The sequence below is a fragment of the Choloepus didactylus genome, chromosome 12, assembly GCF_015220235.1.
Source record: "Choloepus didactylus isolate mChoDid1 chromosome 12, mChoDid1.pri, whole genome shotgun sequence".
Lineage (NCBI taxonomy): Eukaryota > Metazoa > Chordata > Mammalia > Pilosa > Megalonychidae > Choloepus > Choloepus didactylus.
Window position 1 is genome coordinate 22018127 of NC_051318.1, and position 26781 is coordinate 22044907.

At 35.5% G+C, this 26781-nt stretch overlaps 1 protein-coding gene across 5 annotated transcripts in view; it reads right to left on the bottom strand.

Annotated features, from left to right (window-relative positions):
• ATP11A (ATPase phospholipid transporting 11A) overlaps positions 1-26781 on the bottom strand; it is a 234905-nt gene that overhangs the window by 63330 nt on the left and 144794 nt on the right. For all 5 annotated transcript variants that reach the window (XM_037799867.1, XM_037799866.1, XM_037799868.1 and 2 more), the window contains exons 5-12: positions 20410-20517; positions 15970-16098; positions 13440-13543; positions 12883-12933; positions 9421-9485; positions 8693-8774; positions 6665-6815; positions 5272-5469 (exon numbers count right to left, since the gene is read on the bottom strand). In XM_037799867.1, the coding sequence (XP_037655795.1) occupies positions 5272-5469; positions 6665-6815; positions 8693-8774; positions 9421-9485; positions 12883-12933; positions 13440-13543; positions 15970-16098; positions 20410-20517 (888 nt within the window). The remainder of the gene's footprint in view (positions 1-5271; positions 5470-6664; positions 6816-8692; positions 8775-9420; positions 9486-12882; positions 12934-13439; positions 13544-15969; positions 16099-20409; positions 20518-26781) is intronic.

Here is a 26781-nt window from a genome sequence, read left to right on the forward strand (position 1 = left end):
AAATCTTCACGACCTGAGATTTGCTAACGGATTCTTAGACACCAAAAGCACGAGCAACAAAGAAACAATACATAAATTCCACTTCATCAAAATTGGAAACTTTTTGTGCATTAAAGAACATTATCAAGAAAGTGAAAAGATAGCCTACAGAATAGGAGAAAACAGCTGCAAATCGTATGTCAGATAAGGGCTTACTATCCAGAATATTTAAAAGAGCTTTTACAATGGAACAACAAAAAGACAACCCAATTTAAAAATGGGAAAAGGATTTGAACAGAATTTCTCCAAAAAAGATGTGTGGCCAATAGATGTTATGAAAAGATGCTCAACATCATTAGCCATTAGGGAAATGCAAATCAAAACCACAGTGAGATACCATTTCACATCCACAAGGATGGCTGTTATGAAAAAAACAGAAAATGACAAGTGTTGGAGAGGATGTGGCAGAACTGGAACTCTAGTGCACTGTTGAAGGGAATGTAAAACAGCGGAGCCACTGTGGAAAGCAATATGGCAGTTCTTCAAAAAAATAAGTATAGAATTACCACATGCTGCAGCAATTCCACTTCTAGGTACATGTCCTCGAATGAATCAGGTCTCCCACAAAATGCATTTTCAGGTCCTAACCTCTGGGGCTGTGGGTATGAATCCATTTATAAATCGGACCTTTGAAGATGTTACTAAAGTGTGCCCAAACTGAATGAGGGTGGGCCTTAAATGAAAGGAAAAGCTGTGGGGAGCAGCCAGAAGTTGGAAGTCAATGGAATCTGGAGAAGACGACGGTATCATATGTGTTTTGCCATGTGATAGAAAAGCCAAGGAAGAAGGATTGCCTGCAGCCAGCCCCAGAACACCACAGTCTTCAGGAAGAAAGCATGGCCTTGCCGATGCTTCAATTTTGGACTTCTCCTAGCCTCAAAACCATGAGCTAATAAATTCTCATTGTTTAAGACAATCCATCATATGGTATTTATTTCATAAGTCAGGGAACTAATAGATGCACAAAGAAAGTGAAAAGAGCCTCAAACAGAAAGTTGTACACCAGTGTTCATAGCAGCATTATTCACAATAGCCAAATGGTGGGAACAATGAATGGAGAAACAAAATGTGGTACATACCCAATGGAATATTATTTGGCCATAAGAAAGAATGAAGTTATGAGAGTTGCTGCAAGATAGAAGAATCCTGAACACTTTATGACCAGTGAAATAAGCAAGAAACAGAAGGACAAATGTCGCATGCTGTCATAAAAGAGGTCTAGAAATAGCAAATTTGCAGAGACAGAAATAGATTAGAGGTTACCAGGAGATGGGGAGAGGAGAAAAGGGGAGTGGTTTGGTGAATATGGAATGTTTGTACATAAAATTGATTAAAAAATATATTGTTGAGAAAAAAACATAAAACAGATTGTAGAGTATGTTGAATATTATATACGGAAGGATATACACACATATATTAACAGTGTCTATTTCTGAATGTTCAGAGTACCTGGGACTTATTTATTTTTTTCTTACCTCTATATTGCAATTCCATATACTCAAATTTGCCTACAACTGATATGCATTATTTAAGTAATTAGAGATAAGTAATAAATGCTATTTAAAAGAATTTTAAAATGCAAGAAAAAAACAAACCCTCAATATCTTTTAAGGTTGAGAGTAGAATTCAAACCAATAAAAGGACAAAACAGATTTAAGACAGCAAACAGTAAAAAACATTGAAAATACAACAAGTTTTAAACCCTAAATTTAGATAAACTCAGAGGCTACATATTCATCATCAACAACTGAAAGAAAGTAGGAAATTCTGGAAAATGTTACGACATTCTGATTTTGATGCAGGGAGGGCCTTCCCGTATCCCTAAGTAGGAGCTGCCACCGTGGAGACGATGCTGGCCTGATGGGACACGGTGTGGGCAGGTCAGGGTGGAGAGCTTCTGCCGCTGAAGGCGTTTCGGCACAAGTCTCCTCTCAGTGTGTCTCAATCTACATCACTAACTCCAGAACAGAGAATCATAAAGAAACTGGGGAGGCAGAGAATAATCATAAAGAAACTGGGGAGGCAGAGAAGACCTATAAAGAACCAGCTCACATGTTTTTATAGTACGCCTTTTTTCACTTAGGTCTTTCAGGAATATATTCTTTTTTGATTTATAAACCCCACAGCAGAAAATGCCTTTTCCATTGTGTGCATGATTATAACAAATACATTATAAGTATGCAGCAATGCCATCCTGAAAATATGTTACACACAAAACAAAAAACCCTGCCATCTAAACATCTGCCCAAAACTTAGCTGGAGTTCTATGTATGGGTTTTGTACTGTTTTTGCAAATGTTTGTGTACCTTTGAATTTATTTCAAAATAAAATTTAAAAACAAAAAACTTAGCTGAGCCTCCTTCCAGGATCTGGACGTTTAGTAATATGAATGAACTCAGCATTCTTTATGACTCCCTGGCACAAATGCTATTTTTAAAAAAAGTGAATGGCTACTAGACTTTTTTTCAAAGTGAGAATCAACAATAACGATTAATATTTCAGAGCAAGTCTTTCTCGCAAATATCTGGAGCTCCTATATTATAAAGTAATTCATCAATTTGCTGTGTCAGATAAAGGAACATTTGATAAATCACTTAAATTGTTCTTATTTTCATAGAACTTGACATAACTTACAATAAAATGTTATTAAACCCTAAAACCATATTTTAAAAGGATGAAATGGATAAGAACAAAGTAATGAATATTAAAAAATTATTTTTTAATTAAAAAAATTTAAAGGATTTATCATCTTGCCTAGCTATAGCTAAATAGTTGGTATATTTTTAGGAACTGTGACCATAGCAACTAATAATAAAAATGATAATTATAATGCACATTTATCGAGCATTTAGTATTGCACTGTGCATTTCAGACACTGTGGATTCCTGCATTTAATCTTCACATTAACCATATTATTATCCCAGTTTTACAGGTGAGGAAACTAAGGTTTGGAAACTCTGAACACTAACCTAATGAGTTTTGTCAACTAGGGAGACAAAGAAAAATTATCGGTTGTTCCATTACTATTAAACAAGGTTATAAGTTGCAGTAGTCAGGGTCTCCAGAGAAGCAGAACTGTTGACACATGAACTTAACCATCACATAAATTGTTGAGATTATCAACCATTAAATCGAATGTTAATAAATGATGCTGTCATCCTCAGCTATCAGATGAACAGACAGTTCTCATTGCAACATGGTTTTGCTTGCACAACTCTGTGTTGCTGTACTTAATTTAAAAGTCATGGCACTCAAATATACTTAAAGTCAGGGAGACAGACAACAGGATCAGTGGGAAGGCAGCATTGCTTCATGGACAGAGCATGGCTCTGCTATTTGTAAGATGAAGTCATTTGTGCAACCTTTATGAGTCTCTGTTTCTCATCTAAAAAACAGAGATAATATTTCTTATAGGGCTACAGGCAGGATTATATAAGATAATGTGCAGGAAATGCTTATTTAATATAACGTCTCAATAGAAGGTAACTGTTTTAGTTGTAGACAGAGAAACTTGAGTGGTGTGTGAATTCCTATTTCATGTACAAAAGAACTCCTCTTAACATACTGCATAAATTAAATTGGGCATAGGATTTTCATCCAAATCAATCTGATAGTAGGTTGAAACTCTTATTTTCTGAGTTTGTTCATCAATCTCTGAACCTTAGTGAGTCACCAATATGAGCCTACAGAATGCTCTCTGTCAACCTGAAGAAGCAAGCCTCATGGATGTACCCTTTTTTGTGGTCAGAAAAGTATGACATTAATCAAATCCTGTAACAATGAGCTCCCAAAAGATGGATGGGTGAGGGGATGAGGAAAGCTGTTGTACTGAACACTGCTGGAAACTTTCCTTGTTCCAGAAAAAAATTCCTTCCTCTATGAATTTCTCAGGAACACATAAAATATACCATGTACTGTTACAAAGGATAAGAAATACTCTAAAGTAAACATATTTTATTACCAAGCAAATAAATTATGACTTGCTCGTTGCTGGCTGTAACAGCATACACTCCGAGAAACTTAGTTAGAGCCAAACTCACCAACAAACAAAAATTATTTTATGGTAAGAAGTATTTTTGACTGGAGGCAGGTAAAGGTAGTATTTACCTATTAGATCATAACAGTTTAATTCTAGATTATTGTTTTTGGGGAGATGAAGGAGGGGCTTTCAGCTATCAATCTAAAATGGCCCTGTCTGCAAAGTTATTCCTCTAAATATCTTCCTGTTTAAAAAACAAAAAGAATAATGAATTACTGTCTTGTGAAATGGCCTTCCCTGCAACATAAATGCTGGGAAAGGTATTAGTTGGAAAGGGAAGGCCAGAAGACCAGAAGTAACTGTGAGTAACTCTTACACAGTAATCAGCCTTTCCTCAGCTCTGTTTCTGCAGAAACAGCAGAGGCTCCAAAGTCAGCCCGATCTGGGTTCACCTCCCGGCTCTGCCCTTCCTGCCAATGGGGCTCCAGACAGCATCAAGGTGAGGGGTCCAGAGCGGTAGCGGCAGCAGCAAAAGCAATTTCTTCCATTTGTGGTGATACAAGATATAGGGACAGGCTCTTTCTATAATTATCTTATGTAATCCTCACAGCAATCCAGCAAGGCAGACATATATTATTATCCCCATTTTACAGATTAGGAAACTTGAGGCACAGAGAGCTTGGGTAACCTGCCCACGGTCACGCTGTTGGTAAGAGGCAGAACAGGGTTTGAACTCTTTGCAATACACCATGCCGGCAAGTTATTTAAACTCTCTTAAGTCTCAGTTTCCTCATCTTTAAAATGAGGGCAACTAGCTTGCTGTGAGAATTAAATAAGATATCATTTATAAGAGTCTAGTTAAATGCCAGTTAAGTAGGTACCCAATAAACATTACTGCATTTACCCTTCAATCCTTAATTCACAACATGAAAACCAAGAACGGGCACCATCTAGAAAACCCATGTATTAGCTTACGTCAATTAGTAACATAATAAAATATTCAAAAGTAATAACTACAAAAGCACTGTCAATTGTTATGTAAATAGAGTTCAAAGAAAAAAAATCAAATTTTGTTCTCTTTTACCCATTACAGGTTATATCTATATGCATGCATTAAAATAGAAAATTTTTCATTTGACCACTCATAATTTATCTGAATGATATTAATCATTTAGAATCTAGATACCTGGAAACACAAAATGGACTGACTGAAATATTAATAAATTATGAAAGACAATTCAGGAGACACTGACCTGTCCTAATTCTTCATTTAAATCAGAGGTATTAACCAGCGGCCCTTCCCCTGTTTCCTCATCAAACATTTCTTCATCCCAGGTGATGAAATAAGAACCAAAAAATTTCTGCATTTCTACTGTGACATACATGGATACAGGGATAATGTAATTAAAGAGGACCATGAAAGCCAGGAAATCTGTGAAAGCTTTGAGAAACTAAAAAGAAACAAATAATTGCAGTTAACTTCACATAATGTATCATATCATCTCATCAATCAGTATAGAAATAAAAGTTACATCATGATTATTTAAACAACTTTAAGTGAGGCACAAATAATACATGTGCTATTTTAAACTGTATGTATTTCAAAATCCAAAGTAAGTACTACTCACTGGTGGCAGCAGCCACTTCTTAACTAATTTTTCTTCTTATTACCAAGAGCCCATTTGCATGTTTGTTCTAGCAATGGTGCAAAGATTAAGCCACATGTAAAAATAAACACACTGTCAAAAAAACAGGAGAGGTTTCTTCCTTGAATTCAAGGGAAATTTTTATTTTTTGATTAATCTTGAGTTTACTTTGTGACTGCCATATCAGTAAACTTACTTGGTAACAACCCAAAAGATATAAAAAGAATAAGTCTGGTAAAAACAACTTTTATGTGTCTCTAACATGGGATTTGCTAAAGCCATGTTAGCTTTGTCAGGTACTATCACTTCTTTAACTCCTAGAAATCTCTGCAAGAGGTACCTACAGGCAACCCAGGTGAGACAGAGCCAGCTGACTATGCAGGCAAGCATTCTGAGGCATTGGTCTATTTTGCAAACAAATCAATGAATTCATCTAGAAGATGTACTATTTTAAGTATAGGGAGGTTTAATCAGATAATTTTAATACATAGGCTTGGGGAAAAATAATTTTTTTAAACTTGACTAATGAAACTAAAATATCCCTAAGGAAAAATGAAACCAATTCTTACCATACTTTCCTATAATTGAGATTTTTCTCTTTTTTCCACATACCTAAATAGATATCATTTACCTCATAATCATTAATAAATATTTATTAAGCATCATCTAAATATAGGGCATAATGCTGAAGTCTGGAAACCCAAAAAGTGTTTAAGACACTGTCCTTATGGATTTACCATGAGAACTAATACTTTTCCAGACTTACACGTTCAAATATCCAAGACAGCAGCAATAACCACTGTCTACAACTATGGAGGTAATTATTACATTAAATGTTAATTAGTGCATCAATTATAAAGGTTTAATCAATCCAGATTTCTTTTGCCCATAGAAAATTCACCCTTACGATTTTATTGTTCTACACTTTTATAACAATAGTCTATAGGACATTTTCAACCACTATAAAGGGAAAAGAGATCCCAGGAGTCATTTTCCATACCAGATTCCTCTGTCTTTCTGAGTCAGTTTTCTGATTATACCACGGCTCATCTCGAAATGGTTCGCTCTGCCATACATATTTCAGGACAGTATTTATCAGTGCTTTACTGATTAGAATACAGAGGTACACAACTAGGAATACATTCATTGATCTAAAACAAAAAGATAGTGGCAATTATTTAGTCATCGTTCCTTGAAATAGCGAGATACACATATCCTTTCTCACAAATGTCAAGAGAAACACACTATGAAGAAAGAGAACAGGAATAAAGGGAGTTAGCACAGTAATGTTTTTTAAAGGAAGTTTTTTTCCCTGTACATGACACAATAAAAATGAAAACCCAAGCTCATCTATAGCTGAGTTCTCTCTATGATCGCCAGCATTTAATTTTAGAGGGCCACAAGGGAAAGCGCTAAGTAAAGGCAGTTTCTGTAAGCAGTAGACTAAATTGCATATAACCATATTGCTGACAAATATTTCTCTATGGTTTAGAATTCCATAATAATAAAAAAAAATCTGAAAATCAATTTCTTCTACCATTAAGCATTGACCAATGAGCTTGAAATTTATTGATTACTACCACAAAGAGAAGAAGGAAGGGAAGAAGGGAAGATGGGAAATGTCCTCAGTATAGGACATTTCCTGAATCTGTTGCCAAGGTCTTATCAGATCTTACGAAAAAATTTTGATCCTTCCAGTATCTATTTTTGAAAGCTACGTAGACATCTGGAAACAAAGCATTCTTGCTTAAGCAGCAAATCTCCATGTTCATATTTGATGCAGCCATAGAAGAACAGACCCATTTAAAGGATAACTTACAAACAGTAGGGAGAATATACTCCTACAGTCTTCCTTAAAAAATTAAGTAGCATATGACTCTTTATCAAATAATTTGGTAACCATTTAGCTGTCCACTTCAACTCAAGAATGCACTTTAACAAGAGGCAAATAAAACAAAATTCCAGGTCACAGTTTCTTACAAATTCAACTATCATGTTGATACATTATCATAAGGATTTGACTATGTGTGCTGGTTTGAAGCTGTTCTGTACCCCAGAAAAAGCAATGTTCTTTTAATCCACTCCTCTGGGTGCAGACCTATGGTGGGTGGGACCTTTTGATTAGGTTCTTTCAATTGAGATGTGACCTGCCTAATTCAAGGTGGGTCTTAATTCTTCACTGGAGTCCTTTTTGAGGATAAAAGGCAGAAAAAGCCAAGAGACTTCAGAGAGAAACACCCAGAGAGAACTCGGGGAGAAACACCCAGGGAGCTTGCAGACAGAAGCCCTGGAGGGGCTACGAGAGGACCCACAGAAGCTGAGAGAGGAAGCCACTGGGGCCGGAAGCTGAAAGCAATGAGACCCTGGAGAGAATGACAGCAGATGCTGGCCATGTGCCTTCCCATGTGACAGAGGAACCCTGGATGCCAGTGGCCTTTCTTCAGAGAAGGTGTTGTCCCACTGATGCCTCAATTGGGACATTTTCATGGCCACAGAAGTGTAAATTTGTTAATAAATCAATCCCCATCATAAAAGCCAACCCATTTCTGGTATGTTGCATTCTGGCAGCTTCAGCAAACTGAAACACTGTCTAATGAAAAGAAGACTATGCCCTTCTGCTAATGCTTTCCTTAATAAACTGTATCAGACAATATGTGGTTTCCAAGAAATCCCAGAGTTAAAAGTGACCCTATTTTGAATTTTTAATGAAACTGTGGGAAGAACTATATGGGCATTTGCAATTGACTCCCAAACTAAAAATTCTTTGGAATACCTATAAAGAGTGAGTGCTTTTAACGGGTACTGGATATTAATAACAAAAAAAAGTAAAGTAAAAAAGTCTGTGACATTTTTACCTCACCATAAAATAAAAATTTTCTCAACAGTTACTAAAATAATGGTACATCTAGAAACCATGAAGGAATTTCTAATAAACACAAGAGGAAAGTACTTTCCTATCTACAATATTTTATGTACTTTTAAATCATATATTTTTACACATTTTAAACAACAGAGTACTGAACCTTACTTTTCTACAGCAGATCGCTTCTGGGATTTTGATTGATAATTTAAAGCCATTTTGGTTTCCATACCAGTATAAATAGCAACACCTGTAAAGTAGAAAAACGAATGTCATAATAATAATACAAATGTATCTTGCTTTTACCTAGTAAGTTATGGGTAGCCATGGTGAAAATGGATTTTGAGTCAAATAAATCATATTTTCAATTTCACTAAGCATACTACTAGATTCATAAAAGGAGTCACATAACAGAGTTACTTTAGACCAAACCCTTTTTTTCCCATAAAAAACAATCTGTGTTTTATTATTTTTTAAAGTTCAGATTTTAATATACTGTGTTCTCTGATAGTGGGACACATGTATATTTTTAAAAGTTATCTCATTTAAATAGAACATAAGAAATAATTCACCAGAATGGGAGATACTAGCAAAGAAATGCAGACATAAAAGAAATTAATTGTGTGCATTCGTTCATGGACATAACTTTACGTTTCTGAGTCAATAACTATAGGCACTTAGCATGCAAGTAATATTCTCAAGATGCCATTGCTTCATAGATTGTGGTTAAACATTGATGCTAATTTTCTTAGTGAGGCAAAATTACTGCTGCCATAAAGTCTATAGTAGGTCAAAACAAGAGATCTTCTCATGGTACCATTATCGATTTTAACTTTGCTTAATGTATCCTTAATTTTAGAAGCTAGTATCAATAATTCACTAATTAAAATATTTACCAAAGATTTTCTCAGTGTTCTTTAGTGTGGCTCCTCTAAGAAGCAAGTTTTCTGATCCTAATGGCCTGCAAAGATTAGGGATTGTCAGAAACAAAAACAATAAAGCAAACAGAGGGCGGTGAGACAAAAGATGAAATATTAATTTATTTGCTTAATAGACTCCATTTTAAGAGGAAATCTTTTAAACGTAGATTTGCTTATATTTAGATTATGAAAGTTAGTCCAGATCCATGAAAAATTAAACAATCTTTAAAAAAACAATGGTCTGTTGTAATTCTTCATAGAATTCTAGTCCTAAAATCATATGGGAATTTGTTAGGAATGCTGAATCTTGGATCTCACCCCAAACCACAATCTGTATTTTAACAATATAATCACTGGGTCAGTGACCTTCAAAGTGTGGTGGCCTCACCAGCACTTGGGAACTTGTCAGAAACTCAAATTCTCAGATCTCATGCCAGAATCTGGTGAATCAGAAACTCTGGGGTGGGGTACAACAATCTGTCTTTTAACAAGCCCTCTGGGTGATTCTGAGGCACCCTAAAGTTTGAGAACTGCTGCTCTACAGGATACCCAAATGTTCTGAAATGCAAAAGGGTGGTGCATGTGATAAATATGACTTTCATTGTTTCTACCACATCTTCAGTGAGTTGGATGTGCTCATTCAACAGAATCATACTCTTAAGAAGAAGCTAAGACACTCTCTATGCCATTTATAAGCACAGGGAGTCAATTCTACAAAGATTCTCTGAATGTAGACCACCTATCAATTGGAACAATCCATGGACTGCTACTTTGGGGGGAAAACAAGTAACAACCAAAGAATTTAAAAAGCATTCATTGAAGAACAAGCCCCACACTCAAAGCACTAAAGACATAATGAGCAACACACAAAAATCTCTGCCATTATGAGCTTTATATTTTAGGCTTCCCCTTTTGATGGAGTAATAATTTTCTTCTCATTTCCTAAGCAGTAAATGAGAAACAAGCAGCAAAATTCAATTTTACAAATTTTGCTATTGATAACATTTACTGATTTCTCTGGATGGTAGAGAGAGTTGAAATGATTTGCTAAAGTTTGTTTTGTACTTTATCAGTGTATTAAATGTCCTTTTACCACAGAAAGTTGAAAACCTCCTGAACGTTATAAGCTTAAAATTCATTCAGTGTATTTGGCCAGAGCGGAGCCTGTTGAAAGGATGAGACACCCGAGAACGTACATAAACTAACATGTATGTCCTAGGGCGATCAGATAGTTTCAACATCCATTTGTCTGCCTGACAGTCATTAAAAATGAAGGCCTCTGGGCTGCAGACTCGGTGTCTGGTTGTGTTATAAGTATTGCCAGTTTCTGCTAACACACTTATAATAATTCATGTCACAAGTGTTTATGAAAATAACCTTTTTAAGAAGGGTCTCTGGGAAGTCTAAAAATAATTTACTTTGAAAAGTACTTTGCCTCCCATTGTATGGACAGATGAGTAGAAAAATGAGGACAAAAAGTAAATGAATAATAGGGAGGGATGGGGGGTATGGGATGTTTTGGGTATTCTTTTTTACTTTAATTTTTATTCCTATTCTTTTTTTGTGTGTGATAAACGGAAATGTTCAAAAATTGGTTGTGTGATGAATGCACAACTATATAGTGGTACTGTGAACAGCTGATTATACACTGTGGATGACTGTATGGTTTGTGAATATATCTCAATAAAATTGAATTAAAAAAACAAAAAAATAAGAACAAACAAAAAAAGTACTTTGCTTCTAGTTTGATCAAGAAGGAAGAAATATTACTCTAGATGGATTGAGAATTTGGATGTATCATTCATAAAAGTTCAAACCACAAATTTATAAATATCTTTAAAAATCCAAATATTAAAAGTCTATTGAATAGTATAAATATTTAAGAAGCTATACTTAGTATCAAAATACAAAATATATTAATAATTATCTTCCCAAGCTGTTTAGCAACAAACTTAATCTAAATATAAGGTATGAAGAGCCTGTAAATATTCAGTTTTTCAGATTCATCCCATTAGTAATAGGAAAAACCTAAATCTATTTACTCATTCAATCACAAGTTAATTCTCAACAATGGACAGAAATATGTTATTTCTCCAAAATAACTAGGAATGTATCTTTTGGAATAATATGCATCTAAAGAAGAATAAGAAATGTTTTATAAATTCTAAAAATCACCTACTAATGTACTGACAGATAATGATGATTAAAAAAATCATGCTGATTAATAAGTATACAAATTGTTCCCTTAGAACAAATAATTTTCAGAGTCTTACAAGGATATCAGCCACTGGGATTTATATTTCAATAACTGTTTATTTTGCAATAATTTTCTATTGAGTTTATTTCTACTTATAGGCAAATGTTAAAATTACCAGGATAATGTTTAATACCAGGATATTGTCAATTTGGAAACTACTCAAATTGGAAGAAAAATAATTTCTCTAACAAGTGGATCTTATAGAAAAGCACCAACTCTTCAAAACCTACTGAAAGCCAATTTCCTAAACTGTAAAACTCAAACATGTTGAAACAATGTCCAGATAAAACATAGATATCATAAAAATATAGATAAAAGATATACATAAAACAAAATATAGGCCTGGGAAATCACAGACCCAGCTTCCAGACATAGAAATCTAGATTATAGAGGCATTATTCGATCGAATACTGTAATTCAGCTGAATTAAAGTAGCATTCTTACCAATCCTGTGTCAATGACTGGTTTTGAGGTAATACTGTATCATAGCCACAAAGTTAGATATTTGATATGTTGCTGTTTTCTTCTGAGTTTATGGTGTGTATGATCATCTCCATAAAACTTCTATGATTAAATCAGTGAAAGCTCTAAACTGTGATCTGTATCAGTCACAGATTCTCTTCACCTGGTAATAGCTTCTTATATTCTTAAAGCAGATGGAAGCCTAAAATATGCACTTTGTAAGGCATATTCTATTAAATCTAGAAAGTAATCTAGAACCAAAAAATTATTCCAGTAATAAATATGAGTAGATTAATATATTCCAATAAAATGGTCTCCAAATTAAAAAAAACTTTCAATTTAATTGATGAAGACATATTACATAAATTTTTGAAAAAGTATTTCTAATGTGAGAAAACTGTACACACGCTTGTTCTGGAATCAAAATGTTATTCTGACAAGATATTTTGATATTTTCCAAACTATTAGAAGATACACTTAGCAGAATCTTATGAGAGAATTTTTTTCTCATGAATATAATTTATTGGTTAATATCCACAGATACATACTCAAAGAAAAGAAAATAGAATCTTATCCTTTGCAAGTGTAATTGTACTTACAAAACTTAATAGGAGCAGCAACCATGAAAAACACTTGTAAAAAGAGAAATAACTTTAAATTTAATAATACAGATCAAAATTGCTAAAAATGTGTAAAGGAAACAAAGCATATCTCCTTACCTTACCACGGGGTCATTTAGATCATTGTAAACATTTATGCGACCAACAAATCTGACAACAAAAAAGTGAAATTACTGAAACATCCAAATCAATGGAAGAGACAGAAGCACATACTTTTACATACATATTTTGCTACTTTTAAGAATACATGCACTACGATTTGTGATTCTTTACTCAAAGAACACATTTAGTATGTGTTTAAACCACTCCCCTCCCCCTTTCTTCTTTTATTTTCTATTTTTCTCATATCCCTGATTTAAATGATTTTCCTTAAGACAGTTTACAAACTACTCCCGCATAATAAGGAAAACTAATTTTTCTCAAATAAATTCAGTTTCATCAAGTCACTTTAAATATTTGTATTAAAAGCTACAGTCTTAAGTTTACAAAAACACATAAGCAACATTTTTTTTTTTTTTACTTATTCTTAATTTTTAAGCAGTGATTTGCATGCTCTTTCCAAAAAACCATACTGCTATACTATTTGCAGTGAAGAAGCAAGAACAATATTTAGGGGAGAGAAAGCTATTCATGAGGAATACGAAGATCCTGCTTACTTATAGAGGTCGGGCTGAGGCTGCTCGCACTCAATGGTAGCATGGAGCCTATCTACATCTTCTTCAGTGTGAAATCCCTTTGTGTCTTGAACTGCATAATGAGTCTACAAATTGACAAGAAGTGTGAATTCACAACCGAAATGATCAAAACAAACATGTAGCCAGTTCCTCCAGCCCTAGGACAGCAGCAAGGTACAATTTTTTGTGATTTTAATAAGCTCAATTACAAAGACTGGCTTACCATGAGAGAAAAGCAAGAGTGTGTAAATGTTAAATGTTCAAAAGTTATAGAAACATAAAGTACGATCGTTATTCTTATATCAATCTGTGTTTCAGAAAATTCTAATTCTTCCATTCTCACACACTGTCCTCACCTTTCAAACTAATAGGACAAATAGCAATGTCTGAGTATTCTTCAAAATGGAGACTTCAATTTATCTGTCATAGTGACAGCTATAAATTAGGAAAAATTCAGGAGATAAAATAGTCCCTTTCATTCATATAATTCCATATTGTTTACAGATAGTTTTCATAGGCATCACGTCATTAAATTTTCAATACTCTGCAGCAAACTGTCTCTGCAGATCATTGTTTTAGCATAAGCTTTCTATGTAATTGTTCACTTGTCCTAGACCAGAAGAGTTCTCAAACTTGAGTATGCATCAGAATCACCTGGAGTGCTTGTTAAAACACTGATTCCTGGGTCCCAACCCCAGAGTTTCAGATTTAGTAGGTCTGGGGTGGGGCCCAAGAATTGCATTTCTAATAATTTCCCAGGTGACGCTGAAGCTGCTGGTCTGGGACTGCATTTTGAGAACCACTGGCCTAGATACTGTCTGTAAGCATGAATCGGTGGTCTTGGGAGCTGTACCCGCTTTGCCTAGGGAGAAGAGAGGAAAGAAAGACTTGTGTCTGAGTCCTGGTGAACAGGGAATGCATCTCTGAATTTCCCTCAAGTCATTCCTTCTAATAATCAAGTGTTTAAGAATAAAATGTGCAACTGAATCAAAACAAGTAGGAGATATAATCACTGAATTATCATCATCATCATTGACAACATATTTTGGACACTTATTTTAGTATCCGGCATTTTGGAAAATTTTCTTTTTTGTGCATCCTTACAAGAGCCCCTGAAATGTGAAAATTTCAGGAGAGGTTAAGAAATCTGCCCAAGCAATAAATGGCCTATTCAGAATTCCAACTAAGATTGGCTGAACTCTTTCCATTCTCCACTCTGCTCTTAAGGAAAGGGCTTATATAATTCTAGTCCCCAAGACAAATCAAATGCACAAAAAATGAAATTAGAGAAAACTCAATTAAAATTCAAAGTACAAATACACAAAAACTAGAACTATTGTAGCATTTTTCAGTTCTGAACTAGGCAACTGCCATAAAATTTTATCTCATAAAATGTGGTATACTTAGAGAACTAAAATGTTTCACTAACTATGCTATGGTGCATTTGAGCCTGAACAGAGATATTCCTTATACAGGACAGGGGTTCAAACAGCAACCCACTGAGAACCAAAAGGACGTGAACGGCTCATTGAGTCTCGATGATTTGGAATCTTAACATCCGTCATGCTCCAGAAGAACCAGCAGCAGGTCACGATAAATACATAAATCATCCAGGGACTTCCATTCTCCCCAAAGTACTATTGCTTATGATCTATTATGGCAAAGTGTTAATTTTCTTGGTATATGTCTACTTATAAAGTATGAAAGTAAATGTTCCTTCTCACCCCCAAAATTTGCAGGGCTTTTATACAATGATACCATGAATTATCCATAAAAGATTAGCATTTCTTTGCAAAGAAAGCTTCCATTTCTCATAATATAAATTGCCTATATCAAGAGGTATTGCTTAAGTACCTTTTCAACATTGCAATTTTGTGAGCTGATGCCTTAGAAACAGGTGAATCTATTGAACTATGCTTACTTTCATTAATTTCTTGGAAACTTCCACATTTTAAAAATAATAAAAAAACTTAAAATCATTGTTTAATGATTGTTAATTGAAATTTTTGTAAAATCAACTGCCAGTACAGAATTTCATACTGATTACAAAGAAATTAAAGTTCAGAAAATTCTTCTTTAGGAATTTTAACAAAAAGACATTCGTGGAAGTAACTGGCAAAATCTAGAATTGTGTTTCTTTTCACATAATTCTTGGATAGTAAAGACATTAATTTTTACTAGTGAAATAAAAATCTTCAAAATTCCAACAATCTATTCATTAAGTCCTTAATGTGGTACCTCAGATAAATAACACAGGCTAATATGGAAGTTATTTCTGTTAAGATGATAGTCACTTGCTATAGACATTGAGGGAGGAAAGAGAAAAGTATAAAATAGGAAGGAGCAAAATTGAGGGGAAATTCTGATCAGCACAACTATCTAAGGTTTTGATTGTAACCAATGAAAACAATATGATGTCAGTTTCTGTGGTTACATAAACATGATCACACTTCCAATGTGAAAGGCAAATTTTAAGACATGGTACTGAAATGGCAAAGAAAAGGAATATTACCTTATGACTCGATTCTCCATCTAAACTGGCAGTTGTAATATGGCATGTTCCATCTCCCCGGCTGCTCGAAAGGAATATCAAGTCACAAGGAAAGGTCTCATTCTCCTTTACCATCACAATGTCACCAACCTATAGGACAAAATATAAAGAACAATTAAGCTAGAAATTTCACACTTAGCAAATGGCTCACAGATTTTGTTGGAATTTCTTTTTCCTAAAGTGATCCTTAAAATATTCCCAACTGCATAGCCCAGTCAAACATGCTTCAGAGGTTGTCAAAGACAGAGCAAGCATGTCTAGTTTCAGGGGACGAAATAAAGGAGGTTGAAGGCTAACCCAGCCAGCATACTCTGTGAGTTTCCATGTTACTCTTAAATAGCTTCAGAAAACACTGCTTGCTCAATACTATCCTGGTACTTATTTAAAGGGGGATATGTGGATGCGAACGCAAATCTAGGAGATCCCTTTACAGACACTCTAACACAACCAAGGAAAGAATTGAATTCTTTCTCAAGGCAAACAGAAACAAACACCCACAAGAAGATTATCTTTGACTCAAAGCAAGCAGGGTAAGTTCATCGTTGTTTTTTTTTTTTTTTTTGCTCTGTTTTTAAGTTTCTGGATGGGAAGTGTTACTGTGGGAATGCTTTGACTGAAACCTAGGTGTTTTATAAATGCAGGTATTAAAGTTCTAAGAGCTGACTGAATGACAACTCAAGACACTGTCCAGATTACTTGAGCAAAACTAAAAATAAATAAATAAAATATTTATAAATGAAATGTATTTCAAAAACTATAGTAAAAATGAATCACAGACTGTCACATGAATTTTTAAACAAAACGTAATCATCATAGTTTTATGTCTATACTATCACCAGGAAGGCTCAATTGATATGACAGACACTTATTGTAAAAAGGAGTCCAAATGACAACTCAGAAAAGTCCTTTTCCCTCTGATTGTGACTTTTGACTGTGTATAGCTGGGAGGTAAATGATCATCAAATATCCAAAATAAGGATGACTAGCTAATGGGTTCAACATCCTCTTACTCACTTGGACTGCTTTACTATTACCTGCAAGGTACTTTCAAAATCAGGATATCACCATGCTTCAATCTCTACTATAAATGAGTTTCTCTGTCACACTACATCATGTTCACAGCTCATCCTGAATGCTGTAACTTTCAAACTAGAGGGTTACTCTCCTCAAATTGACCTACAGTTTAATTAAACTTCTATCAAAATCCAGCAAGGTTTTCTTGTAGACACAAATAAGCTTATTCTAATATTTATGTGGAAAAGCAGGGGCCTCAGAAAAGCTAAAACAACTTGAAAAAGAATAAGGTGGGAGGAGTCAGTGCATCTGATGTTAAGGCTTACAATACAGCTACCTTAATCAAGGCAGGGTGATGCTGGCAGATGAACAGACACAGATCAATGGAACAGGTCAGAGAACCTAGAAACAGACCCACACAAACATGCACAATTGATTTCTGAGAAAGGCACAAAAGCAATTCAAAGGAGGACAGACAGCCTTTTCCACAAAGGTGCTAGATGGCTGGACACACATATGAAAGAAAGAAAAAAAAAAACAACAAAAACAAAACTTTGATCCAAACCTCATACCTTCTACAAAAATTAACCCAGATGGATTACAAACTTAGATCTTAAACATAAAATTATAAATCTTTTAGAAAAAAATTAGGAGAAAATCTTTGGAATTTAGAACTAGGCAAAGATTTCTTAATTTGATGCCAAAACCACCATCCATAAAAGGAAAGAAAAAAATCAACAAATTGGATTTCATCAAAATTAAAAGTTTTGCTTTGTAAAATATCCTTTTAAAAGGATGAAAAGAAATACTTCTCTCTTTACTAGAAAATATTTGTAAACCATTATACCCGACAAAATACTAGTAACTAGAATATATAAAGAACTCTGAGAACACAACAGTAAAAAAACCAAGTAATCCAATTTATTCTTAGAAAATGGGTAAAAGACACAAAGAATTATTTCACTGAAGAGGACATACAGATGGCAAATAAGCACATGAAAATATGCTCAACATCATTAGCCATTAGGGAAATACAAATTAAAACCACAATGAAATATCCCCACACACCTTTCAGAATGGTTAAAGTAAAAATTCTGACAACACCAAATGCTGACCAGGATGTGGAGAAACTAGATCACTCATACAGTGCTAGTGAGAACGTAAAATGGTATAGACCCTCTGAACTTGGTTTAAAACTAAATATGGATCTACCATATGACCCAACAATTTAACTCCTGGGCTTTTATTCTAGAAAAATGAAAACTGTATTCATACAAAAACTTACTAACGGATGTTCATAGCTTTATTGAGAGTCCAAAACTAGAAAATATCCAAATGTCCTTTATCCGGTGAATGGTTAAACAAACTGGTACATCCATACCATAGGATATTACTCAGCAATAAAGAGGAAAGAAGTAGTAATACATATAACAACTTGGATGAAAAGCAAGGGAATTATGCAAAGTGAAAAAAGCCAATCTCAAAGGGTTACAAAGTATAGGACTCTATTAAATAATAACATTCTTGAAATGAAAAAAATCATAGAGATGTGTAACAGATCTATGTTGCCTGGGGTTATGGAGAATGGGTGGGGGTGGGGGTGGGTAGGTATAGGTATAAAAAAGCTTGTGGTGCTGAAACTATTGTAGTTCCCTCCTTGTGTAAAAGATACATGGTATGTATCTCTATCATTTCTTACAACAGTATGTGAACCTACAATTAGGTACTTCAAAATAAAGAGTTTAATTAAAAAGGAAAAAAAAAATTAAAGTGTTAACTTTTTTTTAGGAGCTTTAACCAACCTCTAAAAGGCCTAAGTCAATAAGGCCAATAAAATTCAGATGCCTGGAGTTATTAGAAAAGCTTTATCTTATCTTTCTTTTTTACATAGGAAATTTAGAATCCTCTCAGTTAGAATATGCAGGATACAGAGGCAGACATTTCTCAGAGGAGACCACTGCACTGAAAATTCAATTTTCTGCTAGCAGAAATGGGAAAAAAGACTTGAACAAGCATTTCTCCAAAGATATACAAATGGCCAACAAACATATAAAAAGATGGTCAACATCATTAGCCATTACAGAATGCAAATCAAAACCACAATGTGATACCATTTCACACCCATGAGGATGGCTTATTATTTAAAAAAAATGGAAAATAACAAGTGTTAGAAAGGCTGCGGAGCAATTGGAACTCTAGTGCATTGTTGGAGGGAAGGTAAAACGGTAGAGGCACTGAGGAAAGCACTATGGCAGTTTTGCTTAAATATTAACTCAAAAAGGTAAATACAGATTTACCACATGGCTGGCAATTCTACTTCTAAGTATTTACGCCAAAGAAAGTGCAAACAGAGGTGCAAACAGATACTTGTGCACCAATGTTTAGAGCAGCATTATTCACAGAAACAACCCAAGTGTCCATCAATAAATGAATGGATAAACAAAATGAGTACGTACACACAATAGAACATTATTCAGCCATAAGAAAGAATGATGTTCTGAGACATGCTGCAACATGGAAGATCCTTGAAAACATTATGCTGAGTGAAATACACAAGACACATCAGGAAAAATATGAGAGGTGTAGAAATAGCAAATCCACAGAGACAGAAAGGAGACTAGAGTCCCCTAGGGAAATGGGGGAAGGGAGCAGGGGGAACAGAGGTTTGGAGGACATGGAGATGCCCCTTCCCTCTCACTGCTTCAGGAACATTGCCTGGAAGCTGAGTCGCTGGCTGAAGAGGAATGGAAGAGAAGGGCAAATTTGCTGTAATTGCACACTAGTTTAGAATGTCCTCATTCCTCCTTAATTTTCCTCATTCCTCCTTAAAACCTTTTAATCAGGAATACAACCAAGAGAGATGGTGGAACTGCAAGGAAAGTGAGAGAAAATGGTGCAATATAGGAGACGAGGCAGTTGGCAGGGTGATGAGTACTAAATGGACACAATAAAGAGGCAGAAGAAGAAATTCCGTCATGTCATGGACTAAACAGGGTTTTAAACATTACTCTGGGAGACAAACTTTAAAAGTCATATATAAGTACTTCTAAATTAGTATTATAGGTTTGGAAAAATTAATTCACTAAAATAATTTAAACACATATTTAAACAAATAATGAGGTACTGGTTGCATTAACAATTTTAAAAGATATTAAAAATGCGACATTCAGTGAAGTTTCTGTTCCAATTTTCATAAATTTCCAACTAGTGGAGTTTACATTAATATGATTTCACCTTATTCTAAAACAAATTTTCTAAGTGTTTTAGGACTTTCCCAGTCTTGATTAGATGATATAATCTCATAAAAATTTAAAAATTCAGACAACTCCTCTTGCCAAAGAAGCTGAAGCAGTTATTGCTAAGTTAAACGTATCAATTATTACTTACTCTTAGTTTTCTACTTTGCTTCCGAACAAGTTTGCCATGCTGAATGAAATGAACAGGACACTGGTTCATTGCATTGTCTGCTTTGTGGCGAAGCCAGTCCTCATAACCCTAAAAAACAAAGCAGAACAAAGAAATCCCATGTAACAGAGCAAAAGAAAAATGTCAAGTGTTCCACTTTAGCTCTGATTCATTCATTAACAATTCCTTTCTTGACTTTGCTGACATAGGCCACAACTATTTTAGCCCAATTCTATAAACAAGGTGGCTGAGAGTTTAGAAGACAAGTGCCTCTTTCCTTCTCCAGGATGACTGACAGGCACCTCAAAAGAGACACACCCAAAGCGGCTTTTTTTATTTCCATCCCTACCCACTAGTGGGTCCTCCATTGTTGCCGTGACGCCACTTGTTGCTTCAATTGTGCATTCCAGAAAACTAGAGGTCATGTTTCATTGTTCTTTTCTTAATACCTTACAATCAAGTCCTGCTGCTTTACTCTCAAAATGTATCCTAAATCTAACCACTTCTTAATGTCTCTAAAACTACCTTTGTGGTCAAATTCACCATTCTTCCTCACTGGGACTACAGGAATGGCCTTCTAAACTGCCAGCCCTGCCACCAGGCTTGCCCTCTCCCTGTACTCTATATTTACCAGCTAGAGAGATCTTTTTTTTTTTCTTTAATGTAAACCTTATCATGTACCTCCCCTACTCAAAACACCACAACAGCTTCCATCACATACAGAATAAACTGGAAACCATTTCTTACAAGTTCTCACATGCCCTAACCCCTGCTGACCGTTGGGAACTCGTCTCCTTCTAAGCTCTTCCTCCCTCACTCCACTCTAATTACCATTGCCTTCTAGCTCCTCCTCTAAACTGGTGCTTCTAAAACTTCTTTTTTTGGGTCCGAATACTTGTGGAAAATAGTAATTTTGTAGATTAAGGCTGCATAATGCCAGGGTTCACTGGCCTGGGGTTCCAGTTGGCTGGAGGGCTGATGTGTACTGGGTGGGGTCCATTCAGTTAGTTTTTCCCCTGGGCCTTTGTACTTGCCCTTGCCTCACCCATGAAAGCTCTTATCCTGTATTTCCCCTCCCCAGGGCTCATTCCCTCACCTCATTCAGGTGTCTGATCAAATATTATTTCTCAGAGAACCTGTCAATGACACCCTGTCCCTAAACTTCTTTATTGTTTGGCATTATTATTACATTATATTATTTACCTGTTGCTTCTTTATTGTGTCTGCCTCGCTAGTGTGCTGGGGGGTGGGGAAACTTGTCTGTCCTTCTCACCATTATTGTCTCTAGTGTCTAGAAAAAGATTCAGTATATGATACCTATTCAATAAATATCTGTAAAACAAATGACTAAACAACCCAGAAAGGTTGAACTGAATGCTGATAATATAGGTAATTAGAAAAGAAAATTATTTTCTAATTATTGGCCTGGATTGTGTTCCACCCAGTATTTCTGAACCTTCTGTTTTTTTTGTTTTGTTGTTTTTTGGCCTTTCCACTTTCCAACTCAGAGCAGGGGAATAAATTTTTTAAAACAAAATGAAGAAATAAATCATGAAAAGCAAAAATCACTTTCCAAATTTAAGCTTTACCTTTATGTTGCAGAAAATTATATGTTCTGTGGGCAAAATTTAGAAAATGAACATAAGTCCTACCCTCCAAAAATGAAGAAAATCTTTTAAAAGTTCTAATCCTATCGCTCATTTAAAACATGATTAAAAGTAATGCATTAATTAATATATAAAATTATAAATAAACATAATTCTAGCCAGTGAGGTTTGTATTTTCTCAAAATTAAGACCCTATTGCAGATACAATTCTACTTTGTCCCCTTGATATATCATGGACATTTTCCCACATTACTAAGTAATTTTCCAAATCATGGCTTCATAGTATTTTATCATATGAATATGTCATACGTTATTTAACCAACTCATAATTTTGGGACATTGGGTTGCTTTAACTTTTTTGCAGTTATAAATTTACTTTGATAAATATTTTTGTACCTATACATGATATGGAAAATTACCATTTTCCTGAGTCAAAAGACAAACAAAACTTTTAGGCTTTTAATATGGAGTGCCAAAAAGTCCTCAAGAAACTTAGCACCAATTCTATTTCTACAAACGGAACCTAAACATTTTACAAAGTACAAGATAGCCTATATACTTCTCTTAACTCTTTTACCTGGTTCTGACAGCCCAGACTTTTAGTAAACTGTCCCAATTTACTATGTGACACTTGCAGTAGTCTTACAGTTCTTGTACAAATAAGCATTTTATTAATTGTACCAAAGTTGAAAATGATCAGTATCAGCTGCTTCTATCTAAACTCAGACACTGGCTAAAGCACTAGAAAAGCAGCCTAATTCTTATAACTAGCAACTCTGCTAAATTCTCTTTGCCTTAAATAGGAACATACACATAAATTAAAGTTCTTCCCACTAGCTTTACAAGGTCTAAAATGGTCCTCCTTGGAAAATTCCCAGATATAAGAAAACACACACTTTTGGTCCAAGAGCTTGGTGTAGTATTTTGAAAGAAGTGACACCAGAAGATGCAATATGTAAAAGTTTTCTAGGTTGATTAATGTGCCTTCTCATTTAGGTTTTGCTAGGTAGGAAAGTATATTTAAGTTTAAGGATGATGAATAGCCTATTCTTTATAATATTTCCTATTACACTGAAGAAAACAAAGTGCCAGAAGAGCTGTAAGCAATGTCCAAGGAAAGTCTAAGGATCAAGGAGCACCAGATGTGGCTGCACAGAACAGATAACCACACAGAATGACGCTATGAAATCTCAACCCATTTGTGAGTTCTGTGAAAACTTACATTAAGCAAATTTGTGGAGAAGGAGAACTGTGCATTAAATGCCATAAACAAAAGGTAAAAATACAGAGACAGGTGTATATCTCAGTAGGACAGGTGAGAAGTGTCTCCTTTTCAATAAGCTGCCCCTGCAATGATAATCACTTTGCAACTGGAGTCTGCTCAAATGGGAAAACAAGCAAGCATGCAAAAACACACCGCATATTCAACTTTCAGAAAATTAAGAAGTCTTGTATGGATGAATGTCTGAACGCTAGGAATTTTCTCAGGTTATGATAGTTATAAGGGGATGCTGTGGATCTGAATACTTTTTTGACATATTTCTCCTGAATTGATTAAGTATTATCCTTCTGGGGAAATGTAGGAACTGTTTTACCTGGAAGAATGCATTTGGTAGATAATTTCTGGGTTCATTAAGCAAATGCTTATTTAATTCCAACTGTGTGCTCAGTAAATGCTAGGCTCTAGAGACACAAAAATGAAAGACACAGTCCATGTAGTTCAGGTTCTCTAGATTTGTGGGAAAGAAACATGAATAACTGCAAATTCAATGTAGGTAAGAGATGCACAGCACCAAAGAGAAGACCCCAGTCCTGTGGGAGGAATCAGAAGAAGAGGGGTGCCTGAGCCAGTCTCAAAGGATGATTAACTCTTTTCCAGGAAAAGCAGATGTAATGACATGTAGAAATGCTGAGATGTAAAGAGAAAGAGACTCGAGTTTGTTGGGAGAACTGCAGACTGGTCAACTTGGCTGGAATGAAAGGGAAGTAAGGACCCAGGACAGAAAGCAAAGCGAAGACAGGAAAGCAAGGGCTGATCACGAAGGGTTTCTTGAGCCAGCCCAGGAGGTTAGACTTAGTGCTGAACGATTGGTGAAATAGCTGGGGGTTCCGAGGAGAGCAGTGGCAGAGGCAGATCGGAATGTTACAAAGATCATTCTGGCAGATGACCTGAGGCTGGAGTACAAGGCAAAACCAGAGGCAGGATACTATTAGAATGCTGTTGTAGTAGCCAAGTGAGAAATGATGTGGTAGTGGGCTTAAAAGGAAGAAGAGAAACTAAGAGATAATGAAAAGGATGGAGAGAACTTTTTAAGTTAGAGAGGAAGAGAAATTGGGGGAATTTCTCTAGTGACTGAGCAGGGAATGTAAGGACCACAACATATAGGTTTTAGCAGAGGCCATGCTTGTAGGGGAGAGAATTCAGGGAAAGCACATGGATTTAGAGAAAATGTATCACGGCAGACCACGTCTTCATGTTTTAGAGTTGAATGATGGAAATCAGTGAAGCGGTGAGACGAGGCAGTAGAAATGGTGAATATAAACTTTGGTGAATTGTGCCAGGATAAGGAAAAGAGATAATCAGCTGGAACCTGAAGGAGTTGAATGTGAGATGGTTCCTCCCTGACATGAAGTAGGAAGTGAGGTCATCTCCAAGAGCGAAGGACTTGATCAAAAAGATGACAGTGCAGACAGCTCTAATGGGGCAGAGGAAAGGAGTTTCTCAAAGGCAGATACAGAAAGTTGAAGATATGTGTGTGGAAAAAGTTGTTTCATTTGCTTAATGCTTCAGAGCTTACAAAGTTCTTGAATACATCTATTTCACTTAATCCTAACAACAAAACACCTTAAGGTGGGTATTGTTAACCTTGTTTTTCAAATGAGGATGTAGCAAAGTCTAAGACTTAATAAGCAGTAGCACAGGTCAGGTGCTATGAGCTCTAAGATGGCATTGCACATCTGCAATGCACTTGATTTCAGTCCACATTTACTGAGTGTACACTATCTTTATAGTATTCTGACAAATGCTTGACATGAACTGGATCAATCCTCACAACACCACAAGCCATATTATTATATTCTCTGCTTCACAAATAAGAAAATCACACAGTGGTGGAGCCAGGATTCGAACAGTCTGAATCCAGCACCTTGCTAGTAGCCTCTGTACCATATGGTCCCTCCAACAATGGCACAGAGAGAAATGTTTATTTGACTCATTTCTATTCTTTTTTTGCTTTTCAGTCTTGTCAGAGCTGGGTTTAGTTTATTGGTCTTTTTAAAGAACCACCTTTTATTTTTCTCTTTTACTTTATCAAATTTGCTTGTTATGGATCAGATTTATTCTCCCACCTTGAACAGGTGAATACCAGACAATACATATAAAATAATGGCTGGCATACTTTGGAGAAGAGGCAACACAGCACTGTGATCCCTGAGGCAGGGAAAACAAATGAGTCCTATAATTGATCCGGCTTATGGCCCGGAGAGAGTTTCTGGGCCACAGTGTGGGGAAAGGAATCCAAACAGAGCACAGAGATTTTTCCAGACTTGAGGAGACAGTGTTTAGTATCTGGGGAAGCCAACGTAGCTACAATTGTTAGAGCAGGGTATCAGAGAAGAGGGAACTGCACACTCAAGAGATATGTAGAGGATTCCCCCAAGTATTTAGCTGAGTATTGATCAGCATATTAAGTGTGAGAAAACTAGAGGCTAGAGAAAGTACCAGAAGAAAGGAGCAGACCAAATAGTCCCTAAAGCCCAGGTTGCAACCAGCCAGAGGAGAAAGAACTCCTGAATCAAAGACCACAGAGTAGCATCCTCAGGACACTGCCTCAGCAGGGGTACTAGTTGAGTTCTAGATGAAAGGCTGTCTTTGACCTGCCTAACAACATTTAAAATCAAGTCTTGAAGCATCAACTATTTCCAAGTAACTTAACTGTGCCCAAGAAGAAAACCCAAAAGTATTTAAAGGAATTAAAAATATCTATAATCAAAGAATTTAACATCCACAATTTCTGGCATCTAATTAAAAATTACTAGGCATTCAAGAAAGCAGAAAAATACAACCCAAAGGAAAAAAAGAGAAAAATATCAGTCAACAGATAAACCGAGAAATAGATGTGGTTAATGGCATTGGTAGACAAGTGTTATGGATTGAATTATGTCCCCTATAAAGACATGTTCAAGTACTAATCCCCCAGTCCTGTTGGTGTGAGCTCATTTGTAAACTGGATCTCCAACAATCCTATTAGTTAAAGTAAGACCAACCTGAACTAGGTTGGGCCTTAATCCATTATGCTCGAGTCTTTGGAAGAGAGGGGGAGACAGAAGAAGAGAGGCATGTGGAAGAGGCAGAGATTGAGTTATGGATTGCTGGCAAGCCATACTAGAATGCTACAGACTGCAGAAAAGGCATGATCATTGAAGACAACTACAGCAGCCCTGGCACACTAAGACAACAATTTTGATATTAAAATAGCTATTATAAATATACTTGATTTGTTCAAGAAGGTAAAGAAAAGCATGAGCAGGATAAGGAGAGAAAAGGAAGACCTAAAAAATATCTACATCAAATGTTCTGAGAAGAAAAAAAAATAGATTAGATTAGATTAACAGCAGATTTGACACTGAGAAGAAAATATTAGTGAACTTGAAGACATGTAAGAGAAACTATCCAAAATAAAAAATAGAAAACAGACTGAAAAAAAAAAAATGAAGAGATATCAATGAACTTTGGGACAACAAAAAC